This window comes from Mus musculus, chromosome 16 (assembly GCF_000001635.26).
Source record: "Mus musculus strain C57BL/6J chromosome 16, GRCm38.p6 C57BL/6J".
In the NCBI taxonomy this organism is placed as follows: domain Eukaryota; kingdom Metazoa; phylum Chordata; class Mammalia; order Rodentia; family Muridae; genus Mus; species Mus musculus.
Window position 1 is genome coordinate 10,520,178 of NC_000082.6, and position 23,809 is coordinate 10,543,986.

Below are 23,809 nucleotides of genomic sequence, written 5' to 3' on the forward strand. Positions count from 1 at the left end.
CACAATATAATAATAATAATAATAATAATAATAATAATAATAATAATAATAATATAGAAGCACTGAGAACATAGTGATGATAAAGCACTTATCTAGGACACACAAGGCCCTAGGTTCAATTCCCACAACAAAACAAATAAACCATTTTTTAAAAAATCTGTCAACACTCCATCTTATAAACAAGGTTAAGAAGCCTGAAAATACCCAAGGATTCATGTGTACATTTCCTGATGTGTAATGTCTCTATAATTTACAATGGTCCAGGTATACCACAAGATAGATTTCCCTCCCTTCTCCACTCTCCTTCTGACCTTTTTTAAAAAAATATTAATTTGTTTATTTACTTTACATCCTGATCATGGCGCCCCCTCCTCTCAGTCCTCCCTCACACAGCTCCTCCCTCCCTCCCTCCCTCCCTCCCTCCCTCCCTCCCCCTTCCTTCCTTTCTATTCCCGGACACATGAGCATTTATTAAGTACCTACTGTATGTAGAGCTGGAAGATAGCCCTAGGGGAAAAGGCACTATCAAATTAGACAGCAGGTGGAGGAGAGGACCTCTCTCTCTGCTCCCACCTCTCCCCTCCCCTGCCAGCCCACTCTCTCTGTAACAAACCCTTCATATTGGTGAGTGGTTTCTGTAGGTTCATCCTCATTACCCATGACCCTTCCCAGGGCTGGCTATCATGGCTGTGTGGCTACAGTCCCCTGTGAAGCAGCGAGTTTCCAGCCGGTGAGGAAGGGAGAGCCTTCCACTTAGGTCCTGGACCTTCTCCTCCCTGTGTCTCCTTAGCTTGTCCCAAAACAACATCACTGATGTGGGTGCCTGCAAGCTTGCAGAAGCTCTGCCAGCCCTAGCCAAGTCCCTCCTAAGGCTGAGGTGAGTGAGGTACCCCCCACTGAATGGGCTGGGGAGATGGGGGTGGGGTGGGGCTGGGGGGAGGTAGGGGTGAGGGGGGTATAGGACCCCCTTTTGCTGCTCTTTGTGGCACATCACCACAGCCTTGGGGCAAGTCGCTTACTAGTTCCAAGTCTCTATTTCTTCATCTGTAAAATATGAACCATGTCAATGGATCATGTGTCATACTCCAGCGCTATCCCTAGTGAGCAGTAGTAGATGGTTGCCCTTTACCCAAGGAAGAGCCCACTGGAAAGCCCTGCAGTGCTGGCTTCTGGGCTGTCCACCACTATTCCAGCTAGTTCTCACACTGCCACCTTCTGGAAGACCTTGGTGTAGCAGCTCCAACTTCTAAATTCCTTTCAGCAAGTCTTTGGTACTAAGGGGCCTGAGAGGGAACTGAATTTGGCCCAGAGCCCCAGCCATTCAGCTCAGCAGTAGCAGCTCTTGGCTAGCCATATAGGAAAGGATTTCCTTCCCCAAGTCTAGGAGAGGTGTCTGCTATGCACCTCTACTGAGGCAGCCACTCCTACAGCCTTCCAAGCAGGTCCTCTTTGTGCCCTGCAAAATTCATAATGTGTGTACTCGTTACCTAAACTAGGTTGTGCTAAGTGTATAGGATTCCCTAACATGGGTGTCTTGGGGGTCGGGGGTTGGAGGTCAGGAAAGTCTAGGTCATACGGGCAGGTGCCTGTGGGCCAGGAAGGCATACTAACTACTATTGTTGCTGAGACCAGATACCAAACAAAGACAACCTAAGGAAGGGAGGAAGGAAGGAAGGAAGGAAGGAAGGAAGGAAGGAGGGAGGGAGGGAGGGAGGGAGGGAGGGAGGGAGGGAGGGAGGGAGGGAGGGAGGGAGGGAGGGAGGGGTTCTTTGGGTTCACAGTGTGAGGTGCAGCCCATGATGGTGGGAGGGCATGTGGCAGGAATGTGAAGGCGACCGGTCCCATTGCATCTGCAGCCGGGAAGCAGAGAGTACTGAGTGCTGTGCTCAGCCTGCTTTTCCCTTTTACATTTTAAAAAAATACTGTGTGTGTATGTGTGTGTGTACATGTGTGTGTATGTATGTGTGTGTGTGTTGTCTGCATATACACCTATATGGCAAACACACACACGGTACCTGCAGTGACCAGACGATGATAGTAGGTCTTACTGGACTTAAATGGCTTACTGCTATTTCATAATATTGAATACATTCATTCCAACTACAAAGTCCCCAGAGTTTCCAGGTTTTCTTCTTCCTGTGGCCAACCCAACTCACCTTCTGTGGTAGCTCATTTGGCCCTGAGCAGTTTCTGTGTCACACTGTGAGACCTGAATGATGCATAGCCCACAGCATAAACCAAGAGCCTACCTGCTCTCCCTACAGTGACCCCCTCCTACCAGTTCTACAAATGAGCAGCCGTGTGGGTAGGAAGTAGACTGGATAGGAAGAGGCACGTCTTTGAACCTGGGAAGCTCCTCCCCTTATAATTTCCATGCTTTGGGCTGAGAAAGACCTCTCTCCCTCTCCCTCTCCCCCTCCCCTCCCTCTCCCCCTCCCCTCCCTCTCCTTTTCCTTCTCTCCCCTCCCCCAGTCTTTCCCCTCTTTCCCCCTTCTTTCTTTCCTCTCTTCTCTCTTTCCTACCCCCTCTCTCTTTCCCTCTCCTTTTCCCCTCTCCCCTCCCTTCTTTCTCCCTTCCTCGTGTGTGTGTGTGTGTGTGTGTGTGTGTGTGTGTTACTGAGTATGAAGCCCAGAGCTGTTTCATATATACCGGACAAGCATTCTACTACTGAGCTATAACCCCAGCCTTCTTAACTTTCTGTTTTTGAGGGGCTGTGGAGATGGCTCCACAGTTAAGAACACTGGTTGCTCTTGCAGAGAACTTGAATTCCATTTCTAACACTCACTTGGTAGCTCACAACCATCTGTGAACTCCAGTCCCAGGGGAATCTGATGCCCTCTTCTGGCTTCCTTGGGCACTGCACCTATGAAGCACAGCCATCCATGAAGGCAAAGCACTCCCCCCCCACACACACACACACATATAATAAACAAACATCCATGCACACATATAATAAACATTTTTTAAGTTCTAATTTGAGACAGGGTCTCATGTATTCTAGGCTGGCCTAATTTGTAATCCCTCTGCCTCAGTTTCCTAAGTAGCTGGAATTACAGGCCTGAACCACCAAGCCCAGTGTACAACTTACTGCCCATGCTGTTGTATCTTGAACTCACTGTGGAACTACAAATAAGTAGTGGCCTCAACATTCTGGGCCTCAATTAGTCCATCTGTAAAATGGGACAGTAGGGCCTGCCTGGGGATGTGACTCAGTTGTTAGAGTGCTTGCCTAGCATGTATGAGGCCCTGGATTCATTCCATCCCCAGCACTGCATAAACTGGATGTGGTGCATTGTAATCCTAGTACTCAAGAGGTAGAGGCAGGAGAATCAGAAGTTAAAGGTCATCTTTGACTACATACCAAGTTCCAGGCCAGTATGGGGATACATGGGACCTTGTCTTTAGATAGATAGATAGATAGATAGATAGATAGATAGATAGATAGATAGATAGATAGAAGTAGTAATCTCAGTTGAGTGGCTATCACCTGGCCTGAACTGGCCCAGCACCCCAACCCTCTTTCTTCCTCTGTTGCCGGCAGCTTGTACAATAACTGCATCTGTGACAAAGGAGCCAAGAGCCTGGCACAAGTACTTCCGGACATGGTGTCCCTGCGTGTGATGGAGTGAGTGTAGGGGCTGGGTGGTGTCTGTGGAGGCAGAGGATCTCCCACCCACATCGTGAGAAGGGTTGAGGTGGGAGTTGTCATGCCTCAGGATGGGTCTCTCTCTTCAGTGTCCAGTTCAACAAGTTCACGGCTGCCGGTGCCCAGCAACTGGCCTCCAGCCTTCAGAAGTGCCCTCAGGTGGAAACACTGGCGTAAGTCACATCGCCCCCAGGGCTGGAGTATGTGAGTGTCTTTAGAAGTCAAATCCTACCCCTGCCAACTAGTACCTGATCCTGGGATGTCAAGTGATTTGCCTGCTGGCCTCAGAGATGAGGATGGCAATACCTGCAGACAAGACTTGTTATGTTAGTAAAACTTTTTTTTTTGGTGGGGGTGGGGGTCTCATGAAGATGACTGTCTCCCAAGTGCTGGAATTATAAGCATGCACTGCCACATCCAATTTCATGTGGCAACGGAGACCAAAGTCAGGACTTAGTGCTAGGCAAGCAGGCCACCACCTGAGCCATATCCCCACCCTAAACTTTTAGGACAACGTTGCCACACAAAGCACTCAATGAATATTTCATCAGGATGAATCATATGAAATTGCCAAATCCAGTCATTCTTAGAATATAAAACAATAGCAAAGTCATCTTTTGTTTGTTTTTGAAACAGAATTGTACTTGAACTCATGATCCCCCTGCCTCAGCCTCCCGAGTGTGTGCTGCGCCCAACTTTAAACTTATTCTTATTAAGCTGCAGCGATGTTTGTTGTCCAGCACCTTCTACTGTTCAGATGACTTTCATCTGCACAGTTGTGCCTGGCCTTCTCAGACAGACGGTGGGGTCTCTCCATTCTTTTCTCATGGTGACCATAACAGAGGCAAAAGAAAGAGGGAAGGCACAGCTGCACTCATAGTCACAGGGGTACCATTTATTGTACCTGTTTGCAGTTGCTCACATGCTGGCGGGGAGCAGTTTAGCTGCTGAGCTGGCCAGGCTGTTACCTTCAAAGATCCACAGTGACCTATTTCTGCCAGCCAGGTCCTGCCTCCTAAAGATGCCACAGCCTCAAGCTTTGTCCCATCCAGGGAGAAAGCATTCAAAGCACAAGCCTATGGGGGACAGACCGAACTGAAACCACAGCAGGGTCCACCTTACAGTGAACGAGAATAGGGCAGAGGAGATGTTTTCAAGGTCACACAGCAAACTGGGACTGAAGGGGGGGGTTCTAACATTCTGTTCTCCCCATGCTGGTCTGTATCCTGCCAGATAGGATGTGGTTAAGGCTCTAGACAGAGTGGGGGGCAGGGCTTGTGAGCAGCTTGCCCTCGGTGTCCTGCTATGTTTCCTCTAACCTGGCCCTGTGGTCCCATCTACAGAATGTGGACACCCACTATCCCCTTTGGGGTTCAGGAACACCTGCAGCAGCTGGATGCCAGGATCAGTCTGAGATGACCCTGCTGTACTCTGGACAAGGTAACCATGTTGGACTCCAGGAGGGTCATCTAGGTCATTGTCCTTGTGAAGGGGTGACTAAGGGCATCGAGCAAGGCTGGTTGGGTGTCCTAGATCCATGTGTCATCTGGAGCTATCCTGTCTCCAAATTGGCAGGTGTTCTTCAGACTGTGGGGACTTAGGCCAAGGAACCTCCCTGAGGTCAGACTTAAAGACCAGGAAAAACAGGCTGAGCCAGTCTCCTACAATCCCCATCCTTGGCATTAGGAAGTCCTTCCTTTGAAGCTTTATGTCTTCCTTGCTGCTGTTTCATCTTCATAGGAAATTAATATATTTCCTGCCAGCAACATGAAGACAATTGTCCCCTCACCGTGTGTCTGTCCACCCTCTCCCCTGGCCTATGTTGTAGTTGTCCTTCAGCCCCTTCTTCAGTCCCCCACATTGTGACAGCCCCTACTCTTCTGTCAAGGCTGCTTCTCTGGAAGCTCACTGAGTCACCTGCCTCTCCTGATCTCCCACAGAATGTACTCTGGGAACACTGACCATGCTGGACCTTGAACTGGGTACTGTGGACTCAGCTTTTCTGTGGGCCATAGCCCATAAGAGTCAACATCCCATCACCCTGCCCCTGCAGGCTCAGAGTTGGGCCCTGCCTACACGAGGAAAGGACACAAGTCTTGCTCTTCTGAAGGCCCCAAGACCAGCTCCAGGCCCTTACAGCACCAGGTACAAAGACAGCCCCACTCTGCGGCCGTGAGCGCTGGTAGACAGAACTGGGGCTGCCTTCCGTGGGTTCACCCGGGAGGACAAAGGCCTTCTCTTCGACACTCCAGGACAGAACGAGGAACAGAAGCATCCAAGTGCCTGCTTGTCCAGACCAGGGCCAGCCTGGTGAGAAAGCATGTCTTCCTGCTGCTCCCAACAGGGCCACCTAGAGGCTCTGAAGACGCTAAGGGCAACACTGGCCTGCAAATCTCTAGATGTGACAGGGAGCCTATGGTAGCTCTTTCTACTTGTGGCACTGTTTCCATAAACTTTAGGTCAAAGCTGAGTCGGGCCTGGCCCAGACCCTGGGTGTGAACCAAAAGGCAGGGAGTGGTCTGCTTCGGGGCTGTGGCGGGGAGTTCTTCTGGCTTCACCTTCACGGTCACTACACTTAAAATGCATCAGCTACGTTCACTGAAGCTCTGGGGCTTGGTTTATCCCACAAGTCCCATCTGGGGACATCTTCTGCCCCATCTAATGCAAAACAAAACAAAACGAAACAAAACAAAACAAAACAAAACAAAACAAAACAAAACAAAACCAAACCAAACCAGCCGAACTATAATAACTTGAAACAATCCACACTCCGCTGGCCAGGCAGGCTCAGCAGTGCCCACCAACCCAGAAGTCAGGCTGGAATCATCTTGAGTGTGGGTCTAGCATGTGACACAAGTTGCTGTCTGGGAGCCCTGAGTCCTTAATGGGACAGCTGGCTGGGGCTTGCCCTCCCCGTAGCATTATAGTTATGTTATAGGGGGGACACCCAGAGAGGAGAAAGTGAGGAGCCCGGCCAGCAGAGACAGTCTGTAGACTGCTCAGAGCAGGGCTCAAAGCCACACAGTATTGTTTCTACAACACTCTGCATGCGCCCGTGTGCCCACCATACAGCCCACCACTGCCTAGATCCTGTCTTCACTGCAAAGATCTTTGTAGCTTCCAAAGATGCAGTGAAAAGTTCTTACTCCTGCACCCGAGGACTGAAGCAGTGACCACTGTACAGAGTGGAGTGCTCTCTCCTACTGCCCTGCTGCATCCTGGGAGCAGTTCTGTATAGCCACATTGGTCAGCCTTGGCTACAGCTAGCCCAAAAGGGCTTGGCAGCACCAGTGCCGCTGCTCCTGTTTCCTCTGGGACACCCCCTTTGAGCTCAGGCACCACCCATCCCTCCATCGAGACAGTGACAGCTTGCTTTCTTGTCTTGGCAGAGGGAGCTGTGTGGCTCCACCATGCCAGCCCTGATGCCAGCAGGACTGGCACATCCTAGGAAGTGGGAGCTGGGCTAGAGGGCCTGGGGCCGGGGTGGTCTGCATGGCTGCTGGGGGCGATTCTTAAAGAGACAGGTCCAGCTGCAGCTCAGGCTTACATTATGAACTGTTAGGACCTTGGGCTCAGGGTGGCACATGGAAGTCCCATTTCTGTGGCCACCAGGGACAGCACTGAGGCACTCTCCAAGGCAGGCATCTGCTGTACCTGTCAGGAGAAAGGCAGATCTGTATCGCTCGCTGCCTTTGGTCTGTCTGGAAATGCCAAAAAATGTCTCTCATTACTCTGTGTTGATGATGGCTGCCATCTTTTAATGAGCTGATTAGGTAAGGCACTCACTATAGTGCTGGGGACATCACTGATTCTTGATCCTGTGTGCTGGGAAGCGTCTTAGGCCCTTTGGCCTGCATCTTAGGCCCTTGGAAGCATCAAGGGCCTAAGATGCTTCCAAAACTGCAAAACACCAACTCCTGGCTGAGCTGCCTGGTTTCATGCTCCATTTTGACATATACACAAGGCAAGTTTCTTCTGTGCCTTAGCTTCCTTATCTGTAAAATGGGCAGAGTCACAGTATCTTCTCTCCTGGGTTATGTAAAGGCTCAATGTGGAAACAATATTAATAAAATGGGTCAGCAAAATGGCTGAGGGAATAAAGCAAGCCTGGTGACCCGAGCTTGGTTCCCAGGACCACACTACGGAAGGGAGAACTAACAAGTTCCCCTCTGGAAGTTTCTGTGCACTGCGTATGTACTGGAGCTACGGTGGTTGTGAGCCTCTGTGTTGGTGCTGGGAAGAGAACTCAGGTCCCCTGAGAAGGCAGCAAGTGCTCTCAATCACTGAGCCATTTCTCTAGCCCATTTAAAAAACAAAAAACAAAAAACAAAAACAAAAAAAAAACGAGTTGAAGCCAATGCCTGGCACAGGGGTTCTGACAGCCTCTTGTGGACTCCACGGGCACTGTGTGGGCTCAGTGCACAGGCATACAAATAAATCTTGAATACATAAAGGTCATGTGTGGTGGCATACACCTTTAACCCCAGCACTTAGAAAGCAGAGGTAGGCAGATCTCTGTGAATTCAAGGCCAGCCTGGTCTATGTTACACAGGGAGGCCCTGTCTTAACAAATAAAACTCCAACACACAGCTCAATGCAGGAGTTCTCAGCCTTTCTTTCACCCTGTGGTTTATTCCTGCCTCTCCCTGGAATGTCCCTTCCCAGACTCTATGCGGCTGACTTCCTGCAGGACTCTGTGGGACGGACCCTCCTGCAGCTCTGTCTCTTGTCCCTCTGTGCCTCACTCTCCAACCCCACCTCAATATTTTCTTTTTCAAACTTTTGTCTGTGTAGGATGTGAGCTCTAGGGAAGCAAGGGATCTGTCTGCTTTGATCATCCCTGGTCGCTCTACACCCAGTCAGGAGCCTTGTCCATAGTAGGTGCACAGTAAATGTGAGAAGGATGGTTAATCCTTTGCACAGCCTCATGTTAGGTATTCCTACACACCTGTTGTAGGCAATGCTGCCCTAATTGCACACAGCTTTGGGGCGGGGCTACAACTGTATTCTAAACTAGGTTAGACTAGGGAAGAGGACTCCATTTTTTGTGGTTTTTAGAGACAGGATCCACACACGTGAACAAGATGTTCTAGGTTCCTGTGCTGGAAATCTTGCATCTTAGCAAACTTAAGTGAGCTGCTGGGTGTGACTGGCCAGGCTGTGCACTGCACAAAGGCTCCTGGGCAGTGGACACACTAGGGTTGCACCAGAGTGGGGCCTGGAGTAGAACAGCAGCAATTTAGAGAACCTTTTGGTAATTAGCATGGTGCCATCTCGGGGGTAGGTTAAGTTGTGGGTTCCAAGTTAGAAAGTTGGCATTCATGGGGAATGCCAATGTATTAGCTTTGCTGTGACCCCTGTGAAGGATCTCTGTGGGTATGGGCATGACATGCTAGAATAGGTTACCAGGCCCCACTTGTGATGCGTAAAATTCTGGGGGGATCGGCAGTCTGCCCATGTAATACACTTTCAATCTAAGTCTCTCCTCAGGCCCTGACTTTCTTCCAGGCCTTTCTCCAAGGATGACTCTTTTCCTGTTATGTGTGGCTGTCCTTGGAGCCAAAAAACCCTGCCATCTTGGGAAATTCAGCTGCACAAAATTCAAAATTCCCTGTTGCAAAAAGCTCATCCCGTCATGGAGGCAAGGAGGGCCACAGGCTCCTCCCATGAGTCCTCAAGCACTCACACCTGTTGTAGGCAATGCTGCCCTAATTGCACACGGCTTTGGGGCGGGGCTACAACCGTATTCTAAACTAGGTTAGACTAGGGAAGAGGACTTCATTTTTTGTGGTTTTTAGAGACAGGATCCAATGTAGCCCAGGCTGGCACCTAACTGGACACATAGCTGAGGATGACCTTGAACTTCTGATTCTTTTGTCTCTGCCTCTGGAATGCTGGGATATTGACATAAACCACTGTGCCTGTTTTATATGATGCTGGGGCCTAGAGCTTTGTGCAAGCCTGGTAAGCATTCTATCAAATGAATTATATTCCCAGCCTCTTCCCCATTCTTTATTTTAAGGTGTCATTATATAGCCCTTGCTGGCTTGGAACTCACTTTTAAGACCTGGTTAGGCGTGTGGGGCAGGCAAGGTTAGAGATCTGCCCGCCTCTGCTTCCTGAGCACTGGGATTGAATGTGTGCGCCACTACGCCCACTCCTTCCCTCCTCCTTAATGGAGGTGTATCCTAGGCTCTCTGTGTGGGACAGCACGCAGTCACTTCTATGAGACTCAGACCCAGGGGCTTTCAGAAGGCGAGAGAAGGCAGCCTTTCTAGAGTGAGTTCCCTAGTCTCTGACTGCATCTCCAGCAAACTGTCAACCATGATGCCCCATCTCCAAAACACACACACACACACCAGCAACAGACAAGGCAAAGGAAATTGGAGTTGCTTACATTTTTTTAATGAAATAAGTCAGCCTCTAAGTATTGCTTTTACAGGTTTATGGAAATCAAGGATCTACACCATTCACACTATGCGCACCACTCACACTTCCAAAAATAGATTTCTAGCCAGGGAAGCATGGCCTTCCCAGTGCAGTATCTCAGTTCTGTCAACCTGGAGAGGTTAACCCCTGCCTGGCCCTGGCATAGCCCTCCTCAGAGTGACTCCCTGAAACTACGATCAACAGTCTTGGGTCTGCAGTCTTCCCAGCTTAAGGTCAACCGGCATCAAGCAATGCCGACAGAGTGGCCTGAGAATGAGCCCATTTGTCACTTCAGCTCTCCATGTCCTTCCCAGAGGTTAAGTGGGGGAGGCAGGTGCAGCTGGGGATGAAGTGCAGAGAGGTGACGTCTGGTTGGGTGCCTGTAAACATCCATCACAAAGGTGGCGAGTCACAACCAGACCCAGGACAGTGGAGAGCCGGGTGGCAGGCGAGCGGGGCCTTCGGAGGGCCTGGACACTCCCTGTCCCTGCGCCGAGTCCTCATTTCTCCTGGCAGACACCTGGGTTGGGGCAGGAACCCTGTTGTTGGCATGAGCAGGCCTAATCAAGAAGACAAAGGACAGTCATCAACAGGGCCAAGGCACCTCTGGCCAGGGCTGTCCCCCCCCAACCCCCCCGGGGCTTGGGTGGGGCTCGGAAGCCCTGCTCTCACCCTTAGGTTCTAGACTCTCCAGAGCCCCGCGCTCAGGCTGGGGAAGCTTTTCCTCTATCGTCCTTCCTTCCTTTTAAAAATAATTTCTCATTGTTTTTAAATTTATCTATGTTTTAAAAAATTATCTATTTTTTATTTTATGTGCTTTGGTGTTTTGTCTGCATGTTTGTTTGTGTGAGGGTGTCAGATCTTGTAGTTACCGATAGACATAAGCTGCCGTGTGGGGGCTGGGAATTAGCCCAGGTGTTCTGGGAGAGCAGTTAGTGCTCTTAACTGCCAAGCCATCTCTCCATCCCTAAGAGCAAGTTTTAATTCTTTGACAAGTTCATGTATGTATATAGTGCAGCAGGACATTTCTTCCTCATTTCTTTCATACTGTCTTTCCTCCACCCTCTCCTCTTGCTTTTCACTTTAACGTCTCTTTTGATGGTGACTGACTGAGTGGAACTGGGGATGCCTGCATGAACACAGTTGAGGAGTCATTGGCAGGAACACAGGAAACTGAGGAAAAGGACTCCCACTCCACCAGCAGCCATGAACTCACTAACCACCAAGGGCACCTTAGCTAGCGCAAGGTCTGCTCGAGCCTCCTCTCCCACCCTATTGCCTGTCATTTCCTGCTGGATTTTGTTTTTGAGGCAGGGTCTCATGTAGGTAGCCCAGGATAGCCTTCACCTTCTGATTCCCTGCCACAAGAGCCGGGACCTTCTGCACTGCTGGAAATGGAACTCGGAACTCGGGGTCGGGTGGAATACAAGCTGAGCAAGTGTTCTGCCGACTGAGCTGCATCCTGATCCCGAGGGTGCGTGTTTCCAGTTCTTATGAAGGAATCTGCTTCACTCTATGATTCTGGAGACCCACGGCAGTTTTCCATGGTGAAGGAGGGCTGGCCAGGTGCGCAAGGCAAGGCAAAAGATGCCAAGGTCAGAGAAGGATCTCAGCCATAAGAGGGCAGCTGAGTAAGCTCCAAGGAGTGGGCAGTGCCTCACATCTCACAGGAAGAGCATGGTGCTTACAGGAAGGTAGCCAGTCAGCTTTGTGTCCCCACTCGGCTCTTCCTCCCATGACGCAGCATCACCCGTAAGTCCTGGCCCGATGTCAGGTTGTCTCCTCCAGTCGCCTCTATCCCATGTTTAGCTGTCATCAGCATCTCTGTAGCACTGGGGTACCCAGGTCCCCCTCCTTTTAGCCCACCTCAGACTCTTCCCTCTCCAAACACCACTGAGCACCCTGAGACGTGAGATGTGCAGTGTGTCCTGCTGCATGACATGCAGGGGTGTGTGTGGGGTGATCATCGGCATCAAAGATTTAGCAGTAGCTCTGGCCCCCAACCAGCAAAAGCTGGCAGCACCTCCAGGCAACCGTGGCTGTTAAAACTGTCCCCACCTATTTCCAAGAGTCACTAAGCAGGCATGACCATTTCCACCAGGAACTGTGCCTCTTCACATTTTACAGGTTGCAAAACAAAGGCTTAGAAAAGCAGGGTGAGTTGCCTGCAGTTGCACAAGTACTGCAGGCAGGGCTGGCACTGCACTGGCAACAAATGGGGACAATCACAATCAGGGTTGCCACTGCACCCGGTGCTCTTGTCGTGCAACATGACTCTTCCTTCTGCCTGCCTTCCCCAGCCCTGAGTACCGTGATCCTGAGACCTCTGTCCGTTTTCCAGAGCATGACTGGCCCCCAGCTATGAGAACAAGAGAGTTAAAGAGTTCCACAGTAAGCTGCTTCCCACCAGTGACTGCCGGGAAGGTAGTGTACCAACGCCCCAGCCCCCTCACTGGTACCTGGGGTGACATCAAAGCACCCCATTCCGGCTCCTGGGGCTTCTGAGCAGGACTGAGCCCCAGATTATAGTGGTAGTCTGCTTAGTGCCCACCTGGTCTATCTTGCTGGCCTCACTTCCCACTCTCCATCCACATGGAGTTTCTGAGATCTCCTCCCAAAGAAACCCAAGGGGTCGTGGATATCTTCACCCTCCTTACCAGCCCGTGAGTTGATGCTGTTATGTCTGTTGGACAGATAAAGACATCAAAGCTCAGAAAGCACAAGTTACTCACTGAAAGGTGCTCAGCTCACAAGTACTGAAAGCTGCCTAGCCATGGTGCCCTGGCCCTGTGTTTCCAGCACTAGGAAGCTAGGGTCAGAGAATAGCAGGTTAGAGGCCAGCCTGGGCTATAGGGTAAGACTGAGTTTGAGGACAAGCTGGACCATCTAGTATGAACCTGTTTCCACAAACAGAACAAGTGCTGTGTACCACCAGTTCCTGTGCCCATTTTGCACGTCAATGTTTTACATGCTGGGCCCCAAGCTAGAAGACAGGGGTCAGGCACTGTGCCAAGTTGTGAGCAACTTTAGCTTGAAGCAACCCTCCCAAAGATGGGACGTGGTGTGAGCACCGCTGGAGATCCACACAGGGCTGGGCTGCACAGGAAAGGCACCCCACGGGGAGAATAGGCATAGCCATCTCCTGTAGTTCTGAGCATGGAGTGGTTGGAGCTATATGCTGAAATTTCTCCCATCGTCTATCAGACTTATCTGCTGAAGGCCAACTGGGAATACACTCTACCATGTCAGGAACCTTCTCTGGTTCCCACTGACAATTCCCCCCACCCCCTACCACCAGACAGGGTCCTCCATCCACCCTTTTGTCCCCTCCTGCCTGCCCAGAGAACCTGTGGGAAGTAGGGGCTGTAGCTACATTGGGGCTTCCAGAAAGGCTTTCTGAGACTCTTGTCCCATCACACCAGAGCCTACTTGTGGCTGCTCTTCCAACGAACCTTGGGGGAGACAGGGAAGTCTTGAAAGCCTTCATGTTCAGAAGCCTGCAGCAGAATAATTTACTGAGATTCCCCCTCCGGGGTGCCTACTGCAGAGATGCCCCAGCCCAGGGTAGGGATGGGGTAGGAATCACCAAGGAGGCCTCATTTCCTGCCAGTCCTCTGACTACACAAGTGGCCCAGCAGCTGCTGGTCTGACTGAGCCTTTTGACCTAGGAGCCCTGTCCCTGTGCCCGCACCTTGACCTAGGTTTCAGTAGGTGCTGCTGATTTCCAACTCATTTGCCAAGTCTGTTAGTGACAGCCAATGATGCCAGGTGCCTGTTTACTCAAGTTCCTCTCCTTTAAAGCTTTTTTTTCCATCTTAAAAGCCGATTTAAGAACTGAAGATATGTTCAGTGGCTAAGAGCATCCACTGCTCTTGCAGGGGACCCAGGTTCTGTTCCCAGCACCCACATGGTGGTTTCGAATTACCTATAACTCCAGTTCTAGGGACTCCAACGGCCTCATCTGACCTCCACGGTCCCCTACATGCACATGGACTCACATAGGATGCATAAAATAAATAATTTTTTTAAAAGTTGATTTAAAGGAAATTATGTAAAAAACAATTCAGGGGCCATCAATGCGGCTTAGCTGATATAGGTACTTGCTGCCAAGCCTGACTTCCTTAGTTTGATCCCAGGATCCACACAGTAGAAGGAAAGAAACCAACTTTTACAAGTTTCTCTCTGATATCTACATGTGTACCATGGCATACCCATGCCCACCCTTGCATACATAAATAAATGTAATAAAAGAAAGAAGGTGAAGGTGGTCGGTGGGGAGCAGAAAGCAGCCTTCTCGGGGCACGGACTTAGTGCTTCTCTTCTAGACAGCCTTCTAGAAACTCACGGCACACCCCTCTTCCTCCACATACCCAAAATGCATGGCTTGCCCAGCTCTGCAGACATCTGAGACCTCTGTGCTAGAGGCAGACCGTGTAGCAGGCCCCACCTGGCTCGGGGCCAAGGGAGTGATGACAATCTGGCCACCTCCCTGGCAGCAAGGGACCGGAGGAAAGAAGCTTCCCCACACTGGATTAGCGCTGGCATCTCGGGCCTGGAGTCCACACCCAGGCTGGCTCTCACTAGGGGCCATCTAGTGTGTCTGCAGCTGTCCACAATTCCCTACATGCCGGCCCAGGAGCTCCTGAAGCTGTCACATAGCACCTGGACATTACTCATCAAACAGGCTGAGTGCCCCTATCTCCAATACCTGGTCCAGAGTGTTTTGGCTTCTATGATATTGGAGCACAGTAATGAATGCCTGGAGGAACTGAAGCAAGTCTAAAGTAGATTCCATCTACCCGCCAGGACATGAATATGGAGGTCGGAGGACAGCTTTCATGAGACTGGTCTCCCCCCGGGTGTGTCCTGGGGCTCTAGCTCAGGTCATTAAGCTTGGCAGCAAGAGCTTTTTACCTGCTGAGCCATCTCGCAAGCTCCAACAATGTAGTTTTCTGCAACTTTTTTTTTTCCCTCTCTGAGACAGTTTCACTCTGTAGCCTGGGCTGGACTACAGCTCTGATGCTTCTGCCTCAGCCTCCCCCGTGCTGAAATCAGAGGTGCTGGCCACTTTACCTGGCCCAATTCAAAAGTATTTTTATTACTGTTTTGATGTACAGTCTTACTACAACTATTAGCTGGCCTCAAATTCATAATCTTCTTGCCTCTGTCTAACTATGAAAAAATAACCCAGCACTTGTAATTTTAAAAAGGTAATGGGGTAATGTCAAGGAGACAGTGAAGAGGACACCTATAGCCAGAGAAAGGAAAAAGCAGGAAGGTCAAGGTGCCGTGAGCCTGACTCCTCCGCTCCCTCCCCGGGATTCCTGCAGCCTAGCACCTCACTTCAGAAACTCTGGGTACTGTGGATGGCTCATAGCTGGGCATCTAACACGGGTCACTGAACTGCCCCAAGCCTCAGTTTCCCTCCAAGTGACCATCCCAAGGTGATGCAGGGAAGCTCTGTGCCAGAGGCACCCAGTTCTAGCCTCTCAGCCAAGCTCCCTTCCCGGCAGGAAGCCTGAGGAGGAGGCCTTCCTTTAGGGATGAGGGATGACAGCTGCAAGCGCATCTCAGCTGACTCTCAGTGGGTACCAAGCATCACCAAGCCCAGTCTGCTTCACAGGCAGTCCACAGTGATGCTCTCTTCTAGTTACTGGCCCCAGAAGAGCAAGGAACCCCAATAAAGGGGGGTCCTGGGGTAGGGGTCCCTTGGTCTAACACATCCAAAGTGTTGGTAGAACTGGGGTTTAAACCCCAAATGTGTGTGACTATAAAAACTTTAGGAAACCATTTTAGGGGTCACGTGAGCTGGCTGAAGCAATCATACATCCATACCAAACACAGATTGCTCTGTTGCTCTTGGTCAGGCCTTACTACTTCTCAGAGAGAGTTCTAGGTTGGTGCTGGGAACTTTCATCTAGCAGCACTAGCTCAACACATAAAGCAGTTCCCAGCCCTCACCATTAGCTGGCTTCTTCTTGTGGTGACATAGCATTCACTTAAAAATAGATCCATGCAGTCTAGGCGTGCGCCTCAGTAGTAGGATATGTGTTTAGGATGTGTGAGGTACTGGGCTGGATCCTCAGAAAAACCTAAAAAACAGTAAAATACAGTCAAGAGGGCCTGGGGCCAGAGTTTAGTTGGCAGAGTGCTTTCCTAGTGTTCACGAAGCGCTGGTTTCTATCCACCTACACTGGCACTGTGGGACACATCTACACCCATAAAGCAGGCACAGTGACCCGAGACTACAGCCCCAGCATTTGAGAGGTGGAGGCAGCAGGAGAGGAAGCCCAAAGCCACGGCAGCTAGACAGGAAGTACAGGGCCAAACAAAGTCCACATGAGAAAGGACGCTTTTTGTTGCTGCTGTTCTTTAGTTTGTTTGTTTGGATTTGTTTTGTTGTTGGTGGTGGGTTTTTTGTTTGTTTGTTTGTTTGTTTTGTTGTTGCTGTTGTTGTTGTTTTTGAGACAGGGTTTCTATGTGTAACCCTGGCTGACCTGGAACTCAATCTGTACACCAGCCTGGCCTTGAACTCAGAGATCCTGCCTCTGCCTCCAGAGTGCTGAGGTTAAAGATGTGCCGACCTTTTTTTTTTTTTTTTTTTTAAACCAAGGAGCACTAAAACTCTAAGGAAAAGCATTATTTACCTTAAACTCTAAAAGGAAAAGCAGTAACTCGCAGTAGAGAGACCTGACACATATCACCAAAGCTCACAGGGCCAGCATGGTACAGGGGGCGTGTGGCTTTCAGAATTCTGTACTGAGGACACACATTTTCCTGCCAAGATCACATCACCTGAATGGAATCCTGAGCTCAGACGGACACCTGACAACCCCAGGCAGAGACAGCTGGCAAACGCCACACCAGCCTCTTGCACATTGCCAATGTCACACCCAGACATAGACAGACTGAGCATTTGGTCCAGAATAAAGAAAGCAGTGACCTCAAAGCTTACACACTTATCATTGAAGGACATTTCTGGGACATCAAAAGCTGTGAATAAAGCCAGAGAGCAAAGTGCTCCTAAATCCTATCCCTGTCCAGCTGCTGATTTCAGCCAGGTGTGGTGGCACCCAACTGTAATCCAGCACTTGGGAGACAGAGCAGGAGGATCCGGAGTTCTAGGCCAGTCTTGATTATAGAAGACTCCATCTCTAAAAACAATGACATCTTGCTGGCTTTGACAAGGACACTACAGATACCAAGTAGATCCTTCTTTTAGGAAAATACAGACCAAAATATTCAGGACCAGAGGAACATCATGTCTGCAATGCACTCTCAAATGGTTTAGAACATGACCATCCACATGTGTATGTGTGTGTTCACATGCATGCATAGGTATGCACAGAGGAGAAAGTGAGCTTGCTCTTAGCAAATGAGCAGAAATGCTGGCTGCCAGGCAGGCTCTGCTGAGGGGAGCATGGGAGTTCTTTATACTTTTCTTGTAACTTTGCTGAAAGTGTGGAACTCTAAAATTTTTCTAAAAGATTTTTTTTATGAGGAATTCAGGATTAAAGGAGCAAGCATGTAGATGAATGGGCCTGGTGAGGCCATGACTGGTGCTGGAAGTGGGCATGGGAGATGGCCGGTCATGGGGTCATGGAAGGCTCTTCTGCTCCCTGGTGGCCACTGTGCTGTGCAGGAGACACAGCCATCTTATTTGGCTTTGGTCTCTGGACCCCTCACTTTCTAGTCTTCAGTTTCTTTACTTGCAATGCTGAGTTACCTCAGCAGTCAAGAGGCAGGGGCAAGAAGATCCTGAATTTGAGGCCAGTTGGAGCCACACAGTGAGATCCTGTCTCAAAAAATAAAAAGTCTGTGTCTTTCAATGTGATTTTGATTTCCCAAATGCAGCTGGTGTTCTCAGAAGTTCCAGGATGAAGGCAGCAGTAATAGCTGACTGAAGCCCTCCTGTTTTTCATTCAGCTAAACAGATCCCAGGGCTGGGAGGAGAGTGTGATATGGAGGCCCAACTTTTCTGGCTGGAATCTCCAGGCTGGGCTAATTCAGAGCCACAGCCATGAGGCCATTGGCATCTCAGCTGGCCTGGAGACCTTTTCTTCCCAAAGGGATGGCCAGGACTACTGAAGCACTGTGACCAGGGCCCCCTCTGTGTGTCTCTTGAGTGAGAGCAAAGCATGTACCTGCCCCCACACCTCTAGACCCTCTAGCCTTAGCTTCCTTCCTGTTGTTCTGCATCTTCCCTCACCCTGATCCGGGTCCACAGGCTACCAGTAGGTCTCCCACAACTGAAATCTGAATATATGGCTGTCTCCATAGAAGTAGTGGGCATCCCAGCTGGGCAATACCATGCTCTGCTGGGTGTTCTGTTGACACTGCAGGCTATAGTCTGACAAGAAAGGCTAAGAAAGTAGTCATGGTCCTCAAGTGAGCCATCTGAGGCCTGAGAGTAAGCCTTATTCGGTCACCCTTATTGCACAGCCACACTGTACCAGACCACACAGACTCTGGTGGCATCATCCCCATTCCCAGGCGAGAGACTGTGTCTCTTCTACAGTACCTCATATGTCAAGGGAGGTCCAGTGGGCACCCTCACCTGTTACACGACTCTAAAGTAATTAACCAGGCTAAGGTGTTTCTCTAACCTAGCAGATGGGCTGTCAGCAATCCCCACCCCAATTCTCTCTCTCTCTCTCTTTCTCTCTCTCTCTCTCTCTCTCTCTCTCTCTCTCTCTCTCACACACACACACACACACACACACACACACACACACACACACACACCCCTAAGGCTCCAAGGCCATGTACCCAATCACCTCTCCCCCAGCAAGCAAGGAGTTCCATCCCCTACTCCCCCAGGCCACAATGAACACTCTACAGAAACCACAGAGGCCACTTTCCAGAGCTCTAGAACCAGTGCCCTGGGGATTATGGGCATGAGAATAGGAAGACAGAGGTAGGGGTGTGTGTGGAGTGTGTACACCAATGGGCATGTTGTCTGAGCCCATTTTGTTAGTCTCTGGTCCTTTTGTTAGTCATGAGACATGAATATTAATGCACAAGGCAGGTGAGGGCAGATAATTCCAGACTGCACCGACCTGTCTATAACAGCAGTTGATATTCATGGACCAGTTACCATGCAAGAAGGTCCAATTCTTTGTCCTCTCAACGAGGCAAATTTTCATTATTCCTGCTTTATAAAAGAGGCCACCAATATGTAGAGTTAAATGGCATTCCCAAGACTGTGGCTAGACCTGCAATTTGAATTAAAAAATCTGAGTTTAGAGTTACTGCTCTGAAGCTGGATTGACTCCTCAAATAGGTGCTCAGTAAATGTATAATAAGTTAGACACCAGAGGTGAGGAGCAAAAGTGGAGGTCCTTGTTCTTGCCGTGATTCACCCCAGCCCCCACGACCTCGTGTGTCCTGGTCTGGCTTGTTAAAACATGACTGGGAGCAAGCATGCCTGGCCCAGGGCTCCTGTGTTTGGAAAGGGTCAAGAGGCAAGGTTGGTCACTTCATTCTAGGTTTGTATCAGTCATCCCTCCTGCATCCTCTGGGACTTGCCTTTCTGGCCCTGGGACCAAAGTCTTCTATCTTGGATGGGGGGACAGGTAGTGTGGTGTGTGGGCTTCATCAGTCTCCATCCCTTACCTTCCCTACCCCCCAAGGTCAGCCAAGAGTGTCCCAAAGGAACGCTTCTTGGTGTTTCTGCTCACACAGCAGTTGTTGTACAGCATGTCAAAGCATTTGGGCTCTGGTTTTGAGCTTAGAATATGCCAATGTTTTCAGTTGGAAGCAGGAATGTTTCTGCTGATATGGTAAGAAGATAAAATAAGACATTTTCACCAAGTTATACTGCCTGAGAGTCTACTTGGCTCAAAGACAGAAATGTAACATGGGATCACAGGGGCCGAACCTAGACGCTGTGAGAAGAAGGAGGGACAGTGCTTGTTGTATGACTACGTGAGAACATTCAGAAGGCTTAGAAGCAGGACTGGTCTGTGGTCTCTACACAGGTTCTGAATGGGTCCCAGGGATTCTATCTCTGTTAGGTGTTCCCAGTGTGGCCTTGTCCAGTCACCTGTCACCTCTGGCTAGACAACTAACAACATCCTCACTGGCCTCCCTCCTCCTACCCTTTTATTTAGCCCATTCTGTTCACGGCTGCCAGTCATCTGACAGAACATGAGCTGGACTGTGTCATGCCCTGCCTGGGACCATCACTGGATGCTAACTGCTTTTGGCTATGTCATCTATGGTCCGCCACTGACCTCTTTTCCAAGTCCTATCTCCAGCCTCCCTTCGGCTGCTGAATGAGCCATGCCTTTCCCAGCCCGAGGTATGGGTACTGACAAATCCCTCAACCCAGACTGCTTTGCTCCAGAGGTATCTGTCTGGCTCCTTCTATCAATTCTGGCCTCAGCTCATATCTGCCATCCCTTCAGAGAGACCTTCTCCCACTCTCTAGTTAGAGCAGCCTGTGCCTATTCTCCTCTCATGGTCATTTCGTACAGACCATCTGCCAGAGGCCGGTTGCTGGACAAACAGTAGCGAACGCATCAATACAGCCTCTAAACTTCCCATTCCTCACTAGGTTTCTAGGTACCCACGTGTGTTCCTCCTGGAAGGCCTGCATGCCAGGTTCCATCTGCCTTTGCTCACCGAGAACTCAACAAATAGGTATCTGTTCAATGAAAGAGTGGATGTCGGGCTGGCAGGAACGTGAAGAGCTGGTGCATGCCCTGCCTCGAACTTGGCACCTGTGTGGATACCACTAGACTTACTAAAGACTCCTTCAAAGATATCACGCCTTGTTCCCAAGAATTTCCCTCTTACCATGCATTATTTCCACAACAGACAGACGATGTGTCCCCAATTCCACTGTTGAAAGCCTGTTCCTGCAGTGATGGTGTTAGGGGTGATTAGGTCACAAGGGTGGAGCCCTCTAGTGGGATTAGTGCCCTTTAGAAAACTATGAGGATGAAATGCTTGTTGTTTGAGCCATGGTTTTCTGGCACAGTACCCCAATCTAAGACACCCACTTATGGCAATGTTGGCAATCAGGTAACACGGGAGAGGAGGCGTGAATGCTTCCTTGGGGTGACATCAGTATCTGTTATCTAAAAGGAGCCCCCACCCACCAGCTCCACGTGCCTCCTCATTGCCACTTGGGCTCTATGACCTGCCAAACCCCAGCATTCCCCAGCTATAGGGCTAGGCCCGCCCCGTGACACCTCAACGGACCCAACAGCTTGCCTGGCACAAACGTTCTCTCATACAGGCCAGCTGTTCCCTTTCCCTTGTTGGGAGACTTCAGCCAGTCTTGGATTCACTTTATCTTTTCTAACATATAACAAAACTTCTTGGCAGAAGCCCAAAGGCACGTCTTCAGTACGACCACCCCGTGGTTCCTTCTGCTGACCCTAGGGTGCTGAGAGGCCTTGCAAATACTGCAGACAAAGCCAGCACCAGCTCAGAACTGCCTACCTGTCCCAGAGCGGCAGCCTAAGAAACTGACAGCCTCTGCGGTTCTGAGCTGCAGTACCAACAACCCAGGATCTCTGAAACCTGACTCCAAATACAGCAGCAGAAACACTGCCAAAAGGAAGTGCGGCAGTGTTGTTTGCTGAAGGTTTCCATTCTCCCAGGCTTGGCCTGAAGCCCCTCAGTTTAACTGGTCCCTCAAGAGGCCGCAGAACAAAAGTGACCAGTGCCTCTTTTGACACCAGTCTATGCTTTCAGGACAAGTAAGCATCCCCCCAAACCCCAAGGTCACCAACAAGACAGGCTAAGACTTGGGGGAGGAGCTGACAGCTCCACCTCAAAAGGTTTTGGGTACAAAGCTTTTACCCAAGCCATGGGGTAAACTGCATGATTACTCCAAATGTTCATTTCTTTGGGGGAAATCTCTTCAAACACTACTATTCCTAGCATCTGAGTTAGATCCAGAGGAGGTGGCCAGAGAAATCAGAGGCTTAGAGGAAGGAGGTTAGTCTGCCCTGAGGACACTACCTTCTCTCTCCCCGAAATACACCCCCATCTCAAGGGCACTTACGGGCCTCTTCCTGGGGTCCCATCCCTGTCCAGATGGTGCCCCCAACCAGTGGCAGCGGCATGGTACGGGCGGCTGGTCCAGGCCAAGAGTTGCGGATGGTGGAAGGCAAGTGGGGAACAGTAATCACGACATTATTCCAAATATCCATCGAAGACGTCAAGCTCTGAGTCGGCATCGTAAAGGCCAGAGCCAGGGTCTGAAAGTACGCCGAGGTCCACCAGCGCCTGGTCCAAGTCCTCGGGCAGGAAGACGAGGCCCACATTGAGAACGATGTATTCCATAAGGAAGGCGTAGTAAAGGATCAGCACATTGACGAAGAACAGGCCCACGTAGAACATAGAGGGCAGCAGCGGTGGCTGCACGTAGGAGACCAGGGGGCCCAGAGCGTCCAGGTGGGCTGCGACCCGGGCGCCGGGCATGCAGGGGCCGGCGATGGGGGCGGCGGCCGGGCGATCCCAGCGACCTCAGCCGCTGCGGCGCCCGGGCGGCCGGCGAGGGGGCAGCTCAGCCATCCAGGGGGCGCCCCGGGGCTCGGTGGCGGCAGCGCTGGGCCCCGGGCGGCCTCCGAAGACGCTCCTTGACACCCCGAGATGCTCAGGGCCGGGTCACGGAGCCCCGGGATCGGGCCACACGGGCCGCTCGCCCCTCAGGGCCACCCCCCTAGAAGTGGCCAGCGACTCGCTTTGTACGCTGCGCTCGCGCGCCCCCGCCGCAGCTCAGAGTTGAGGCCGCTGCTGTCTCCCCGAGGCGTTCCTCAGGCACCTTCGGCGCCCCCGCAGGCTCACTGCCCATCGCTGCAGCCGCCAAGTCGCTCTGGGCTTCCCAGCACCGCCTACCCAGAGGCTCTTCATTCATTGGCCAGTCGCATGCTCGCCCGTATTTATTGGCTAGCTCAGTGCTCCACGTTTATTGGCTTGAGCTGTCCGGGGGCGGGTACTCATTTGCTCCGCCCCATGGGAGGTGCTCCAGTCTCTAAGTTGCTCTTCTGCAGTTGGCACTCCTTAGACTGCATCTCGAACTTAGGTATGGAGCGTCACCTTTTTGGAACTTAGTTTACCCCCTTTAAAATGATGCCGGGTGGAAAAGGAATGCCGGTAATTCCACTGAAAATCTTAGATATCCCCAAAGCGCTTTTGTTGTTTTCTTTTTCACGGTATAGTAAGAAAAAAAAATCAATTACTGAGTGCCTTTGACAGAGGCATTATAGGGTTCCATGACACCCGGATGGAAAGTACCACAAGCAGGTCAAATCTTCTGCCAATAAGGCTGCTTATTGTTTCTATTATTTTGCAGTCCATGTTTAAAACCAACCAACCAACCAACCAATAATGCTAAGTATATATCTGCTCAGATTCTTCGGTTTACAGACCACCTTTGTGCTTCGTCAGGAGGATGAGTTTGCGAGGGATCAAAACCAAGGTCTGTGTGTGCAAGATATAGACGAGATGTAGCTCTACATCTGTTTTTGAAAACAACAACAACAACAACAACAACAACAACAACAACAAAACCCAAACCCTGAAAACCCAGGGTCTCACCATGAAGCCTCTGGGTGCCCTGAAATTGGCTATAGACCAGGCTGTCCCAGAACATGTAGAGTTCCACTGCCTCTGTCTCCTGAGTTCTGGGATTAAGGTCTATCCTCAATTCTTACAAAGGCCTTTAATCTAAGTCACACTTAGGTTTATAGGAGCTGGACAAGGCAATGTAGTATA

The 23,809-nt window shown here is 50.5% G+C and overlaps 2 protein-coding genes across 10 annotated transcripts in view; one reads left to right on the forward strand and one right to left on the reverse strand.

The window, feature by feature from the left end:
• The window catches only part of Ciita (class II transactivator), a 51,051-nt gene extending 40,164 nt beyond the window's left edge, over positions 1–10,887 (forward strand). For 5 of the 9 annotated variants that reach the window (NM_001302619.1, NM_001302618.1, NM_001243760.2 and 2 more), the window contains 5 exons: positions 791–877; positions 3,542–3,625; positions 3,736–3,819; positions 4,990–5,086; positions 5,587–7,463. In NM_001302619.1, the coding sequence (NP_001289548.1) occupies positions 791–877; positions 3,542–3,625; positions 3,736–3,819; positions 4,990–5,065 (331 nt within the window). In that variant the 3' untranslated portion in view covers positions 5,066–5,086; positions 5,587–7,463. The other 4 variants (XR_001781783.2, XM_030248943.1, XM_011245810.3 and 1 more) reach the window with 2 other exon arrangements.
• On the reverse strand, positions 10,030–22,877 carry Dexi (dexamethasone-induced transcript). Its single transcript, NM_021428.4, has 2 exons — positions 22,095–22,877; positions 10,030–10,635 (listed from the first exon to the last, which is right to left on the reverse strand). Exon 1 carries the CDS (start codon positions 22,511–22,513, stop codon positions 22,226–22,228), a length of 288 nt encoding a protein of 95 aa, NP_067403.2. The 5' UTR covers positions 22,514–22,877; the 3' UTR covers positions 10,030–10,635; positions 22,095–22,225.
• Between the last annotated feature and the right edge of the window lie 932 nt (positions 22,878–23,809).